Source organism: Physeter macrocephalus, chromosome 15 (assembly GCF_002837175.3).
Source record: "Physeter macrocephalus isolate SW-GA chromosome 15, ASM283717v5, whole genome shotgun sequence".
Classification (NCBI taxonomy): domain Eukaryota; kingdom Metazoa; phylum Chordata; class Mammalia; order Artiodactyla; family Physeteridae; genus Physeter; species Physeter macrocephalus.
The window spans coordinates 57,239,420-57,256,525 of record NC_041228.1 but is presented as its reverse complement, the minus strand read 5'-3'; the positions used below and the strand labels follow the sequence as shown (position 1 = coordinate 57,256,525).

At 39.8% G+C, this 17,106-nt stretch overlaps 1 protein-coding gene across 4 annotated transcripts in view; it reads right to left on the bottom strand.

Annotated features, from left to right (window-relative positions):
* Positions 1–17,106, bottom strand: part of TPD52 (tumor protein D52) — a 133,196-nt gene that overhangs the window by 19,486 nt on the left and 96,604 nt on the right. For all 4 annotated transcript variants that reach the window (XM_024127017.3, XM_055091013.1, XM_028500240.1 and 1 more), the window contains exon 2: positions 8,133–8,248. In XM_024127017.3, coding sequence (XP_023982785.1) covers positions 8,133–8,248 — 116 coding nt within the window. The remainder of the gene's footprint in view (positions 1–8,132; positions 8,249–17,106) is intronic.

Here is a 17,106-nt window from a genome sequence, read left to right as displayed (position 1 = left end):
AAAAAAAAAAAAAAAAAAGACTTACAGAGTAGAGGAAAAGCCTAAGCCAGGAAAACAGAGGGAAAGGGCAGACCCACAGAGAGAAACAGACACCTGGTGGAAAAGACTTTTGTCCCAGGAAGTTGAAAAACTGGGTCCCTAAAGTATAGTTGGCCTTCTGTATCCACGGGTTCCACATCCACAGATGCAACTAACTGCAGACTGAAAATATTCGGAAAAAAAAAGTTCCAAAAAAACAAAACCTGAACTTGCCATGTGCCAGTAGCTATCTACATAGTATTTACATCGTACTTACATAGCATTTACATTGCATTAGGTATTATAAGTAATCGAGAGATGATTTAAAGCATATGGAAGGACATACATAGGTTTTATGCAAATACTACACCATTTTATATAAGGGACTTGAGCATCTGTAGATTTTGATATCCACAGGGGTCCTGGGATGAACCCCCTGCAGATACCGAGGGACGACCATACATTCATTAATATTCAAGACCCTTAGAAGAATGCTTCTCTTGGCTTGTGGCAAAGCCATATTCTTAGTCTTGACCTACACAACACTTCTATGAGCTCAAAGACAACATGGCCTGTAAAAACAACAGAGTATTGTTAAGCGAACTGACAGTACTCAACAAAAGGAAAGAAGGATAAATCAAATATGATGTGGCTGCAGCTGCCAAAGGAAAAAAAAAAAAAAAAAAAGGAATAACATACTCTCAGGTGGCCTTAATTAGAATACAGGCCCAGAACAAAAATAATCCTCTGTGCTTATGAGACAGGACCACACATATTGTATCCTTTTGGGAAGTCACAATTTGAGAAGTATATTGACAAAGTGGAATATGAGAAGAAAAGGGCAACAGTGATGAATAAGGTTCAAAATCGAGTAAATTAAATGACTTGTCCTAAGTCACCAAACTAATAATGTAGGAACCAGAATTTTAACTCAGGTTTTCTGAGTCCGCTTCTCAGTTTACTGGCTAATTCTCATTGCACATTGTCAGCTTTCTAATATTTCTCTTTACCTGAACTCCAAATTTCAGATACTTCAAAGACTAGACTTGAAGGTTAAGTTTTCCACCCCTTGACCGGTCCCTGAAGTATTCACTTGCCCTAATGAAAGTTAGAAAGAAAGACCACTGTAAATCTTTCTGAACAATACATGACCCAGTACATTTACTGCTTTTGTTGTTGATTGTGCTGCTAACATACCTACCTAGCTCAAGCTCAGAATACCATAGCAACAATTCCTTAATTATGGAATAATGAGTGGAAAAGTTACTACAAAGCTATGGTAATTAAGATTGTATTGTAGAACTAAAAGTCCAGAAATAAACCTGCATATTTATGGTCAACTGATTTTCAACAAAGGTACCAAGATAAGTCAGTGGAAAAGAGTAGTTTTTTTTTCCACAAATGGTGCTGGGACAACTGAATTTCCGTATGCAAAAGAATGAGGTTGGATCCCTAAGTCAGACCATATATAAAAATTAAGATAGATCAGAAATCTAAATGAAAAAGCTAAACAATAAAACTCTTAGAAGAAAACACAGAGGTAAATCTTAATAACCTTGGATTAGGCAACATCTCTTAGATATGATAACTCAAGCACAGCAACCAAAGAAAAAATAGATAAATTGACATCCTCAAAATTTAAAACTGATGTGTTTCAAAGGACAGCATCATGAAAGTAAAAAGACAACTAACAGAATGGGGAAAATACTTGCAAATTATATATCTGATAAGGGTCGAGTATGCAAAATACATAAAGAGCACTTACAACTCAATAACAAAAAGGCAAATAATCCAATTAAAATGGACAATGGATTTAAATAGACATTCTGCCAAAGAAGGTATATAAATGACCAATAATCATATGAAAAGATGGCCAATACCATTCATTAGTAATTAGAGAAGTGCAAATGAGATACTACTTCACCCCCACTAGGATGGCTGTAATCAAAAAAGACAAACAATAACAAGTGCTGACAAGGATGTAGAGAAATTGGAACCCTCATACATTGCTGGTGGGAATGCAAAATTGTGCAGTTTGGCAGCAAAACAGTTTGACAGTTCCTCAAAAAGTTAAACATGGAGTTACCATATGACCCAGAAATTCCATTCTTAGGTATATAACAAGAGAACTGAAAACATATGTTCAAACAAAAACCTGTACATGAGTGTTCACAGTAGCATTATTCATAATAGCCAAAAAGTAGAAACAATCTAAATATCCAACAACTGATGAATGAATAAACAAAATGTGGTATATACCTATACAACAGAATATTATTCAGCCATAAAAAGGAATGAAGCACTGATATGATTGCAACATGGATGAACCTTGGAAACATTATACTAAGTGAAAGAAGCCTGTCACAAAAGACCACATGTTGTTTGATTCCATTTATAGGAAATGCCCAGAATAGATAAATCTATAGAAATAGAAAGTAGATTAGTGGTTACCAGGGACTGGGGAGAGGGAGGATTGGGAGTGAACGCTAATGGGAACAGGGTTCCTTTTTGGGGTGATGAAAATGCTTTGGAATTAGGTAGTAGTGATAGTTGTATAACCTTGTGAATATATATAAATCAAGGAACTGTACACTTTAAAAGGATGAATTTGATGGTATGTAAATTATATCTCAAAAAGGAGTAAAAAAAACTAGTTTTTTATCTCCATTTTATTTAATTTCTACAACTATTTCAAGCAGTAACTCTAATGTAAAAAAACTGAACATTACCATTTGCTTTAAATGTAAATAATTTTATTATATCTAATTATTATTATTATTATGATATCATGATTATTATGATAATACTGTGATATCACAATGTCATATATGATATGAGGTAAAGTAATAGTATATCTGCCATATCTCATGGAGTTTTCAGAAAAATTGAATAAACTTCTGATAAAACGTGAATACTATACAAATAAAAGGATAAATGCACATGCATCAGAGTTCATGAAGACCTGGACACAAGACTCAGTGCTGCAGTGCTTTACCTTATGACCTTAATCTCCATAATCTTGGATTAGGCAATGGTTTCTGACATGTGACAACTAAAGCACAAGTCACCAAAGGAAAAACAGATAAATTCAACTTCATCAAAATTAGAAACTTCTGTGTGTCAAAGGGTGAAAAGAAAGTGAAAAGGAAAACACACAGAATGGGGGAAAACGTTTACATATCATACGTCTGATAACTTCATTTGTTAAATAACATTACATAATCTATTGGGAGATTTAGACCTATATTAAGTGCTATTACTGTTAAGTTAATATTACTGATAATGACATAATTATACTGAGAGCAGGCAAGGATTTGGAAAAACTACCTCTCACATACTATGAGAAATCTTCTGGATAGCATTTTGGCCTTGTTGGTGTACACGGGAATGACTCTGTGACCTTAAAACCCAGTAGACCCAGGGATTCTACTTCTAGGAATTTATTCTAAAGAACTAATTAAAAGAGGTGCCTAAAGGATTATATGTAAGTACTTCCATCAAAATACTGTTCATAATAGCAAAAAAGGGAAACAACTAAATGTTTATAAATAATATGTCCATTAACTAAAAATGAACTTGAAGCAATTAAAAAATGGGCTATGCAGCAATTTAAAATGATGTTTTAGAAGATTATTTACTGGCACAAAATTTTTTTTGAAATTCAGTTAAGTGAAGAAAAGTTATAGATGTGTATTCTGATGCCTTCATAAAATACTGAAATATGTTATAGCAATACATACATAGCAAAAAGTCTGGAAATCTGGAAACAGATAATCTAAATCTTTTACAGTGTAGGTAATTTTAATTTTCTTTGATGCTTTTTTGTTTCTGCACTAAACATAAATAACTTGTGGAAAAGTATTTTTGTTTTCTCTTTTCAAAATAACCATATTAGGCATATACCACATACTCAATATTTTTAATTCTTACTCTCCTCGTAGGGCTTATCACCAATCTGCCTTGCCCATCCTATCCCCACCTAGTTTATAAAATCTGATGTAAAAAAGTGGATTGAACAGATAAGTGAAAAGGCAACAGGAAACTTGAACAACACTATTAACCAACTAGAGCTAACAGACATAAATAGAACACCTCACCCAAAAACAGTAGAATACACCTTCTTCTCAAATGTACATGGAACATTCTCCAGGACAGAGCATATGTTAGGCAACAAAACAAGTCTCAATAAGTTTAAAATCATACCAAATATCTTTATCAACCATAATGGAATGAAACTAGAAATCAAAAACAAAATGAAAATTGGAAAATTCATAAATTTATCAAAATTAAACCACACACTCTTAAACCACCAATGAGTCAAAGAAGAAATCACAAAGGAAATTACAAAATACCTTGAGACAAATGAAAACAAACACACAGCATATTAAAACTTATGAGAAGTAGTAGGAGTAGTGCTCAGAGGGAAATTTATAGCTGCAAATGCCTACATTAATAAAGAGGATCTCAAATCAATAACCTAACTCTACACCCTTACAGATCTAGAAAAAGAAGTGTAAACTAAACCCAAATCTAACAAAAGGAAGAGACTAATAAAGATTAAATATAAGCAAAATAGAGAATAGAAAAACAATAGCAAAAAATCAATGATGTCAAAGGCCGTTCCTTGAAAAGATCAACTGGCAAACCTTTAGCTAGACTGACAGAGGAAAAAAAAAAGAGAAGTTGCAAGTAACTAAAATCAGAAATAAAAGTGGTGGCACTACTACCAACCTTATAGAAATAAAAAGGATTATAAGAAAATATTATGAACAACTGTATGCCAACAAACTAGATAACCTAAATGAAATGGATGCAATCCTAGAAATTCACAAATGGTCAAAACTGACCCAAGAAGAAATAGACAATCTGAACAGATCTGTAACATGTAAAGCAATTGCACAAATAATCAAAAATCTTCCAACAAAGAAAAGTCCAGGACCAGAAGGCTTCACTGGTGAATTTTAGCAAACAAAGAAGAAATAAGGCCAATTCTTCTCAAATTCTTCCACAAAATAGAAGAGAATGGAAAACTTCCTAACTCATTCCAAGAGGCCAGCCATTACTATGATACAAAAGCCAGACAAAGATATCACAAGAAAACTTCAAGTCAATCTCTCCCATGAATATAGGTGCAAAAATACTCAGCAAAATACTAGCAAACCAAATCCAGAAGCCTATTAAAAGGATTATACACCATGACCTAGAATACATAAACCTAGGATAAAGTGGGATTTATCTTACGAATGCAAGGATGATTCAACATATGAAAATCAATCAATGTAATATACCATATTAATTGAATTAAGATGAATACATGATCATCTTAATAAGGTGCAGAAAAGCATTTGACAAAACCCAACACCCTTTCATGAAAAAAACACTGAACAAACTAGGAAGAGAAGGGAACTTCCTCAACATGAATAAGTGCATTTAGAAAAAAATGAAAGCTATCACCATACTGAATGGGGAAATATTGAAAGCATTTCCCCCAAGATTAGGAACAAGACAGGGATGTCCACTGTCACCACTGCTATTCAACGTAGCACTGAGGTTTCAGCCAGATCAATAGGGAAGAAAAATAAATAAAGGCATCTAAAATGGAAAGGAAGAGTAAAAGGACCTTTAACTGCAGATAACATTATCTTCTATATAGAAAATTCTTAAATAATCCATAAAAAATCTATTCGAGCTAATAAGCAAATTCAGCAAAGTTGCAGGATACAAGATTAACATGGAAACTTCAGCTGTATTTCTATACAGTAGCAATGAAAAATCTGAAAAGTAAATTAAGAAAATTCCATTTATAATCACATCAAAGAGAATAAAATACTTCAGAATAAGGGTAACTAAGGAAGTATAAGATTTGTACACTGAAAACTATAAAACATTGCTAAAAGGAATTAAAAAGGACCTAAACAAACGAAAAAACACTCCACATTCATGGAGTGTAAGATTTCATATTGTTAAGGTGGCGATACTCCCCCAAATCAATCCTCAGATTCAATAAAAGCCCTATCAAAATCCCAATGGCATTTTTTGCGGGTAGAAAAGTAGATTCTAAATTCATATAGAATTGCAAGAGACCTTAAATAACAATTTTGAAAAAGAAGAAAAAGGTGAAAAAGTCATACTTCTCGATTTCAAAACTTACTACAGAGCTATAGTAATCGAAAGAGTGTGGTACACTCAGAAGGACAGACATATAGATGAATATATCAGAATTGAGAGTCCAGAAAGAAACCTTTACATCTATGTGAAATGATTTTTGACAAGAATGCCAAGCGCATTCACTGAGGATAATCTCTCAACAAATGGTGCTAACAAAACTAAAGTCACATGTGAAAGAATGAAGTTGAACCCTACCACAAACCATACACAAAAATTAACTCAAAATGGACCACAGGCTTAAATATAAGAGAGAAGTTTTAGAAGAAAACATAGTGTAAATCTTCATGAGTTGAGTTTTGGAAATGGATTCTTAGATGTGATGCCAAAAGGACAAGCAACTAGAGAAAAAATAAATTGGACTTCATCAGACTTTAAAACCTTTGTGCATTAAAACACTATGAAGAGGGACCTCCCTGGTGGTCCAGTGGCTAAGACTCTGTGCCCCCAACGCAGGGGGCCCAGGTTTGATCCCTGGTCAAGGAACTAGATCCCACATGCTGCAGCTAAGAGTTTGCATGATGCAACTAAAGATCCCACATGCCGCAACTAAGACCCAGCACGGCCAAATAAATAAATAAATATATATATATTTTTTAAAGACACTATGAAGAAAGTAAAAGGACAATGTATGGAATGGGAGAAAATGTTTGCAAATTACATTTCTGATCAGGGTCTAGTATCCAGGATATAGGAAGAACTCTTACATCTCAACAACAAAAAGACAAATAATGTTTTAAGAACATGACAGAGGTTTGAAAAGACATTTCTCCAAAGAAGGCATATAAACGACTAATAAGCACATGAAAAGATGCTCTATATCATTCATCATTAGTGAAATACAAATCAAAACCACGATGAGATACCACTTTACACTAAGATGGCTATAGTCAAAAAGACAGCAAATAAAAAATGTTGGCAAGGATGTACAGAAGTTGCTGATGGAGATGTGAAACAGTGTCCCTGCTGTGAAAACAGTCTGGCAGGCCTGAAAAAAGAGTTACACATGGAATTACCGTGTGACGAGCAATTCTACTACTGGGTATATCCCAAAGGAATTAGAAATAGGTAATCGAACAAGTAGTTTTCCACAAATATTCCTTAGCTCAGTATCTATAATAGTCAAAAGGTGGAAACCACCCAAATGTCCATCAACAGATGAACGGATAAACAAAATACAGAAGATAAATACAATGGAATATTATTCAGCCACAAAAAGCAGTGAAGTACCAATACAAGATCAACAAGGATGAACCTCAAAAACATTATACTAAATGATACAAGCCAGATACCAAAAGTCACATGGTATGTGATTCCATTTAAATGAAATATCCAGAATAGGTAAATCCATAGAGAGAGAAAGCAGATTAATTGTCACCAGGGGCTAAGGAAGGAAAAACTGGGGATGCCAGCTTAGTGAATATGAGGTCTCCTTTGGATGTGCTAAAAATGTTTGGAGCTACATAGAGATGATAATTGCACAGCACTGTGAATATGTTGAATGCCACTGAACTGTACACTTTACAATGGTTGATTTTAAGAAAAAGAAAAAAGAGAGGGAGGGAGAGAGGAAGGTATGGAAAGAAGGTTCGAAGTACCTCTATCCACAACACTGCCAAGGAGAGAAAAAAGTCAGTGAAACAGCTGAAGAGCCAAGCGCATCGGGGTTAGGTCACTTAGAAGATATTCACTAGTAGCCCTCATCCATTTCCCACTTCACACCCTACTTCTCAGATCCACTTTACCTGTACATACCTTCCCTCATATAAAAACCAACTGATCTCACACTCCCTCATCTCCTCTCCCCCACTCAAGATCTCTAGGAGAGCAAACACATGTTGCTTTCTCTGCCCTGAAACTGAGTCTACCATATTACCATGTGCTTTAGAAAAACAAATGACAATATATTAAGTGCAAAACATGAAGTTCCAGAAGGATTGCACCTTTACCTTTGCAAGTTCTCTTCTTAGCTCTTCTCGCTCCTCCTCTGATAGGGTCTCAGTGGCACTGATAGTGGCAGCAACATCTTCTCCTTCCTCGGGTACTGGGTCTGTTCTCAGTAGACCTTGTTGGAGATTTCAAAAAAAAAAAAAAAAGTCTGTATGGTATGAAAGCTAAGTAAAATTCTCCTTTGGGCTCCTCCACTGCCCCAGCCAGAATAAAGCCAATTAGGTTAGAGCCACACCTCATTTTGCTGCACCTTCAAATGATGTGGCTCTCCCAGGAACGCACCAAAAAAAAAAAAGTCTGACCTCACCACTAAAAACCACCAAATGACACCCTACCAAAATATGAATTTAAAAAATACAGCACCCTCTCTGCTTCTGTTCATTTCTCCAGTCACAAAATACTTACTGCAAAGCAGAAGAGTTAAGAGGCCAAGAATGGGATCTTCCCAAGACTTTAAATGCTTAACTAGTCAATCAGCATGACTAATAACTCATAGTAACCGAAGAAAGGAGACCGTAAATGTCTTTAGCTTCCTCTACTAATCAGATTCAACTCTTAACAGCCTCAATGAAGAACTATCTAAAGAAATTTTATTCCATTTCTTTCCCTTAGTTAGTGGACGGAGGAGACACCTTCTTGTAGCTTTTTAAAAATATGTATCTCTTGGGCTTCCCTGGTGGCGCAGTGGTTGAGAGTCTGCCTGCCGATGCAGGGGACATGGGTTCGTGCCCCGGTCCGGGAAGATCCCACGTACCGCGGAGCGGCTGGGCCCGTGAGCCATGGCCGCTGAGCCTGCGCGTCCGGAGCCTGTGCTCCACAATGGGAGGGGCCACAACAGTGAGAGGCCCGCGTACCACACACACACACACACACAAAAAAAAAAACAACCACAGTTAAATAAAATTTAATTTAAAAAAAAATACGTAAATGTCTTTAGCTTCCTCTACTAATCAGATTCAACTCTTAACAGCCTCAATGAAAAACTATCTAAAGAAATTTTATTCCATTTCTTTCCCTTAGTTAGTGGAAGTAGGAGACACCTTCTTGTAGCTTTTTAAAAATATGTATCTCTTGGGCTTCCCTGGTGGCGCAGGGGTTGAGAGTCTGCCTGCCGATGCAGGGGACATGGGTTCGTGCCCCGGTCCGGGAAGATCCCACGTACCGGGGAGCGGCTAGGCCCGTGAGCCATGGCCGCTGAGCCTGCGCGTCCGGAGCCTGTGCTCCACAATGGGAGGGGCCACTTGGGCTTCCCTGGTGGCGCAGTGGTTGAGAGTCTGCCTGCCGATGCAGGGGACATGGGTTCGTGCCCCGGTCCGGGAAGATCCCACGTACCGGGGAGCGGCTAGGCCCGTGAGCCATGGCCGCTGAGCCTGCGCGTCCGGAGCCTGTGCTCCACAATGGGAGGGGCCACAACAGTGAGAGGCCCGCGTACCACACACACACACACACACACACACACACACACACAAAAACAACCACAGTTAAATAAAATTTAATTTAAAAAAAAATATGTATCTCATCCAGATACCCTTTAAAAAATCCTAAATTATATACTCAGAGAAATTACCAACACCCACATAATATTTCTATCAAAACACTATTTATGACCAATCTTGCCACACCCATTGCCCTGGAATAAAGCCAATGTCTACTCATCCATCAGGAAGAACTCAGTATTTTCAGAGAGTAGCCAGGAAGGCACCTGCCTCTCAGCAAGTCTCCCCTCTCTTCTGCCCAACCAACCAAGTACAAGGCTAAGAGCGTGGGCAGTGAGGCCCCTGAACCTTGGGTGATAAATTTAAGTGGGCACTAAAAAAACTCAATATAAATTATTTTAATATTTTAATGTAATATTTTTAAAAAATCAAAGTTAATTCAAAGAATCCACGGTGAACAAAGTACCAAATTTTTAAATAGACAGGCTCAGTATGGCTGATTTTTCCTTTTGCCTCGGGCTCCAAAGGTGGCTTTTCATAGCACTGTTACTGATCTTGTCTTTATTTAAAATGTTAGTATGTTGTTCATCATGGATTCCTTCCATTTTAGTCTTCTTAAAACACTGCATTAACATAATACTCATCTTGATTGCAGGGCTTTTCGATGCCCCCTTAAATTCTACACCTGAGGCGAGGGCTCACTCGCCTTACCCGGGTCACAGTCCTGCCATCCATTCTCATGCCCCAGCTGTGGGCATTCACAGTCTCCTCTGGCAACAGCTTTTTTGCACGGGGAACCAGGAAAAGGTCTCCTCCTCTTCCTGCTCTTTGCCTCTTTCTGCCAGTGAGCATTCCAGGGATCACACTGTTCCCCACCAGCCCTCACGTCCACTTCTGGGAAGGGCTGGTTCCACCACAGTGGCAATGTGGCATCCGCCCAAAGCAAGATGCCAGGTGGCAGATGACAGACTTAAGAGGCAGACAGAGAGGAAGACCGACAGAGAACAAGCACGCTGTTCGACAAGCAGCCAGCAGCATGGCAAGCCCAGGAGAAGTATACGTACGTACATTGTGTAAAAGGTACAAAGACACTTGCACATGATCTATTGTATATTAACTGCATAAGGGTAGTTGATAATTACAATAACAATAATCAGGAGCATAACAGTGCCTACCTGAAAGGTGTTTACAGAATTGTTAAAGGCATAAAAGTAATACAAATAAAACAATTCAAAAACCACAAACTAGAGTGGCAAATAGGATCTCCTTCAAGTCCTCTCATGCAAAGACAGTACGTGACAGGTACAATCAGTGGATGGAAAGGTTCAATGAATAGCTGCTTCTGCGGGTCCCCTCTAAAATATCTTCAAGCAGATTGCCCAAGTACTGATCGAAATCTCATCATGTCACTCTCCAGTTTAAAATGGTTCCTTCAGTAGCTCCATGTTGTTTTCAAAGCAACTTCAACCCCATAGTTTAGCACACAAGCCTCACTGGCCCCATCCCCTGCTATCTGGCATTGGAACCTCTTACTCCAGCTTGAGTCATATCAAACTGTGGACATGGTGCTGCGCTATGTACGGCCAGAAACCACTGAGGAGGGTCCATGTGCGCTTGCAAATGTATGCCCTATACCAGATTATTCGACAAAGGAGCGTTGAGACTGAGGATGGGATACAAGCATACAGGCAGCAATCGTATGGGGCAAGAGAATAAGAACCACAACAGAGTTCATTACAAACATTATTTTATTTTTAATGTTTTGCTCAGACCCTCTCAAGTTCTCCAACTAGGACAGGACCCAACAAAGCGCAACAAAACTCAGGTGCTGGGACTTCCCTGGTGGTCCATGGTTAAGAATCCACCTTCCGGGCTTCCCTGGTGGCGCAGTGGTTGCGCGTCCGCCTGCCGATGCAGGGGAGCCGGGTTGCGGCTGGGCCCGTGAGCCATGGCCGCTGGGCCTGCGCGTCCGGAGCCTGTGCTCCGCAACGGGAGCGGCCACAACAGAGGGAGGACGCATACCACAAAAAAAAAAAAAAAAAAAAAAAAGAATCCACCTTCCAATGCAGGGGATGCGGGTTTGATCCCCAGTCAGGGAACTAAGATCCCACGTGCCGCAGGGCAACCAAGCCTGCGCGCTCTAGAGCCTGCGCACCGCAACGGAGAGCCTGGGTGCCGCAACCAAGACCCGATGCAGCCAAATAAATTAAAAAAAAAAAAAAAAACTCAGGTGCCAAACCATGCCTTAAATAGCAAAGCCTCTTTCACGCTTTTTAATAAACACTGTTTTGCAAATCTACTTATGGGGGAAGATGCAATATCTGATTACTAATAATGTTTTACGCATTAACTGCCCAATTCCAGAAAGAATCTAAGAGGATTCTGATATTAACCAAGAATTTAGTTGAGCTACCAGGGAAAATAAGAATCTCAGAAAAGGGCGTTCTGAGGTTGTCCACAGTTAGCTTCGGGACCTCCAAGATGACCTTGGGATTTTATACTCAGAGTCTAAGAAAGCTAGTAATTACATGTTCTGCTTTTTTCATATTAGCCTGTAGGTGGCAGCAAATTATCAATTTAAAGGCGAGGTTTGTTTTAGGATCATCGACTAGGGAAAAAATTGGAAAATTAAGGGCATGAAGGAAGAACAGAAACATAGACATCGAAATCACCTGCAAAACCTAACAGTCATGACTTGGGAAAATTATTAATAACCATAGCCGCCACCACAAAGTGCATTCTACTTATATCCAAATCTGAGCTAAGTGGTCCCAATACATTACATCATTTACTTGTAACACTTCTGTGAGACAAGGATCACCATCACCATTTACAGATGAGGAAACTGAAGCTTACAGAGGTTAAGCAACTTGCCTATCAGGTATGATAACATACCTGAATACATGGTGGAGTTAGGACTCTGCACCTGAATATTTTTATTTGAAAATAAAACTTCAAATCATTTATTGTACAAAGCACAAATAAAGACAAGAGTAGGGGGCTGAAGGTCAGACTTGGGAGATACCTAGAGGCAATAATAAATAAGACTGTAAAAAATGGTAGAGTAGATCAAAAGCAGTCTTTTCATCATTTCCAACCATATAGTTTCCTCAAACCTTGTTACGTGTTTCTAGGTATTATCCCATATCTTATATGTTCAGTAAGAGTAGAGTATTTATTGCAGAGGTAGAATCTGGCATGCTGGAAAAAAGATATTAATTTCTCATTCATAACATGAAAGTTGGGACATGGAAATGTATATCAGTAGAGATTACTGGTAACTAATGAGAACCTACGGGAACTCTATCTACTCAGTGCTCTGTGGTGACCTAAATGGGAAGGAAATCCAAAAAAGAGGGGGTATATGTACACGTATAGCTGATTCACTTTGCTGTACAGTAGAAATCAACACAACATTGTAAAGCAACTATATTCCAATAAACATTTTTTTAAATATAGATTACTAAAAACTATAATTCAAAAATTCTTATTTGATCATTCATTTTAATGTTCCTCCTCAGAGTTTGACAGAAATCTATTTTTAGAAGACAGAGAAGAGGGAGAAAATATGACATATTTATTGAGATCTAATATACCAGCCACCGTGAGGGGAGACACATTTACATATTATCTGAAAAAAAAAGCAAGAATCTTACAACCAACACCCAAAGAGTGAAGCAATATTTGTAGTATTTATTTCCATTAGGAAACTGAGGTGCTCTGAGGTTCAGTAATGTGCCCAGAGTCACAGAAATTAAAACGCAGGTCTTTCTGACTCTAAACTCTTGCTCCTTCATGTACACTTTTCGTAGAGAAATTCCCAAGAGCAGGGGGAACAAACAGCAGGTCAGAAGGGAAGCTGGAAGCAGAGGGCTTTTCGTTCCCTGCAAGCGTGAGAGCACGCGGGGTGCCTGGCTCGAAAGTCACAGATACCATTATCGAGCCCAAGTGACTGCAAATCAGTGATAATTCATTCCATCAGGTTACTAACATTTTAGCCACTTGCTTAATTCTTCTTCTAGTTGTGCAAACAGATTGCCAGCCTGTCTTCAGTTGCATGCATGGGATCACCCTGAAGAGTTTCATTTGGGAAGGAGAGCCTGGAGCCCACGGACAGGCGAAGTGTTGGTTGCCCGGGTGGGAGACCCACTGCCAAGGGAGCCATGGGGATGAACCAGGAGAACGGTGCCCCTTCAGTCCTGAGACACCATTTTTTCTTCTACATGTTACATCTTCGAACTGGAGATCACTGTACAACCAGCCGGCTAGGCAGTCCTTGTGGCATCGCTGTTTGTCACCTGTAACTGTGCCTCAAAATGTGCAAAATGGGTGTCAGTGGCTTAGAAAAATCACAGACCTCTCTTTTAAGAAAGGCTGTAGCACAGGCGTTTTGTGAGAGCAAAATAAATAAAACAGACATGGATTATTTCTAACTGAAAGGGAATTCAGATAAGTCAGGCGATGCACGTGAAGATGTTTCAGGAAAAATTGAACTGAGCTGACTTTAAAAAGTATGCAGAGGAGTGTTATGATCAATGTATATGTCTGAATAAATCTGAAAAAATAAGCATAAAATTTTAAGTGACAATTTTACTTAAAATAAAATGTTTTTACTGAAAATAAGCTAATTTTAAGTGAAAACAAAGCATTGTTTTTTAATTTACTTGCAGCAATTTTTTCCCTTAATGAAACGTAAAATAATGGTATATCTTAAAATCTGTGGTGTCTTTGATGTGATGAAACGTGATACTTTGGACGTCAGAGAATTTGTTAGTACTTTGAGGAAAATGAAGTTCTTAGTGTTTTGCTTCAGTGGAAACATGTCTGAGGAGTGTGAACGGTGGGGAAGAACGAGGAAGAATGGGGAAAGACTTCAGTCTTGAACAGTCTCCAGTTCCAGAAAACAAGGACATGAAGTCACACCCTTATCTTTTCACCTCAGGACTCACAGCGCCCAAAATAAAGCAAACGTTCATAAATATTTCATTTGAACGGACTTACTCGCTAAAGATTTGTTCCAACTAAGTTTCTCTTTTCTCCGCTCTCCTCCTCCCACCCCATGCACAGCCATCCATTTGCTACATAGTCCCAAAAATTTCAACCAGGGAAGGAAGTAAAGCTTTTTTGATACATATTTAGAACCTACAATGAAAACTAAGCCACAGTTGAGAGTTTGGTGGGTACCTCCCTGCTCAGGTGCGGTGGGTGCAGCCCCTATAGCGGAGCCCTAAACAGTTCTCTCTTCCCTTCAGTTCTTCGTCTTTCACCTTTTGTTTTTTTCCAATCAAGGCCAACTATTTCCCTTCAAGACTTTCTATGCTGATCAACTAAAAAAATTTTAACCATTTTCATACACTTTTAGATCTGAAAAGAATTTTGGATCATTTAAATCCAAACACTTCACTGCGTAAAGACAGGAAACACAGGGTAGAGATTTTTAAAACTAGATGGTGTTGTGGGTTGACTTGTGTCTACCCACCCCACCCCCCCCGCCCAAAAAAAAGATACCTTCTACTTCCAACTCCCAGGACCCATAAATGTGTCTTTATTTGGAAACCGGGTTGTTGCAGACGTAATCAAGATGATATCATACTGGATTTAGGTGGGCTCTGATCTAGTGGCTGATGGCCTTATAAGTAAAAGGAAGTCTGAACACTGGGACCCGGAGAGAACATCACGTAAAGATCCAGAGCACACAAAGACACAGGGAGCACGCTGTGTGATGCTGGAGGGCAGAGACTGGAGAGATGCAGCTGCCAACCAAGTCAAGCCAGGGGTTACCAGCGGGAAGCTAGGAAGAGGCAAGGAAGGATGTCCCTGCAGGTGTCAGAAGGAGCGTGGCCCCGCTGACACCTTGATTTTGGACTTCCAGCCTCCAAAACCGTAGAGATAATACACTTCTGTTGTTTTAAGCCGCTCGGTCTGGGGCACTTTGTTATGGTAGCCCCAGGGAACTGAGCCCCAGGAAACTGAGCCCCAAACCCCGTTACCTGTTTAAAAAAATAAAAAGGCAATAATCCCACCTAGCTCTCTGGGGTTTTATAAGAATATTTTAAAGGACCATGAAATCAAGGGTGGGCACACACTCAGTGTTCGATAAGGATCTGCTGTTTCACTTTCTCGGCTCCTACAAGTCATCCTGGCCATTTCCTCTCTCCTCCTCCACGACGCTTGATTCACCAGGCTCACTTCCTCACTTCCCATCACTCTCCAACCCCTCCCTCAGCATCTGGCCCTCCTCCGCCCCTTCAACTAAGGACAGTTCTCCCCACGATCTCATTTGACATCTCTAAGTAGCGCAGACTGAACCTCACTCTGAAGTCTCCGGTCCTGATACCACCCGCTGCCCTCCCTGGGTTTTTTCCTACCTCTCTGAGATGTGGCTCCGTCTCCCCCTCCCGGGAGTCCACTCCACACTCCACCACCAATCCCACTATTCCTGCCTTAGTCCAGGCTCTTCCCATGTTTTGCTTAGATTCTTGCCCCCAAAGCTCCTTGATGGTCTCTGTCCCCTCCAATCCATTCACCGCCCTGCCACCAGAGAGATCTTTCTAAAACATGGCTCTGACCACGGCACTCCTTGCCATACATCCCTGTATGGCTGCCCACCTCCTAGTAAAGCTCACTGCTCTCGACCATCTGGAGTCCACCTATTCCATCTCCTGCTACTGTCCTCACCCACCCCCGTGCGCTCACTGCATCTTCCAAACTGCAGTTCCTCTGCAAACGTTACTTGACAGGTTTATTTTTTTTAAGGAACGTACTAAAAAGTAAGTTAAAATAAGCTGCCTCCCCTACTTATTTTTCCCATCTGGTTTTTTTGTTATGGCAAAATATATAACATACCATTTGCCATCTTAACCATTTTTAAGCATGAAGGTCAGCAGTATTAATTACATTCACGATGTCGTACAACCACCTTCACCCTCTCTTTCCACATCATGCTCGCCTTCTTTCTGTCTTTGCACACGTTATTTTCTCTTCCTGAAACCCTCTCCTTATTTCCAAGTCCCATTCATTTCAATAAACCAGTAGGAAAAGTCTCCTGCTCTTGGAGGAAATTCTCCGGACCTGGTGACCCGGGCTGCTCTGGGCCGAATACCCTCCGTATATTGCCTACTGTACTTAGAACACAGCCGGCTGGGCAGTATTTGACCTTAGCACTGCGCTCCGAACACGTAGCTTCGGCCCCGCACAGTATCTGGCGCAGAGTGTCTGGCACACAGGAGATACTCGGCAATACTCTCTGAATAAATGAATTGTAGGAAGGCACCCCGTGGAGTCAGAGGGAGAGATAGGAACCCCGTCTCCCATCCTGGTCTACCTTGACCCTCTTTTTATTTTATGTATTTCATTCTCACTTCACTGCTTTCACTTAAAAAGGTTTACCTATTTAAAACAGACGTTGGGCTTCCCTGGTGGCGCAGTGGTTGAGAGTCCACCTGCCGATGCAGGGGACACGGGTTCGTGCCCCGGTCCGGGAGGATCCCACATGCCGCGGAGCGGCTGGGCCCCTGAGCCATGGCCGCTGAGCCTG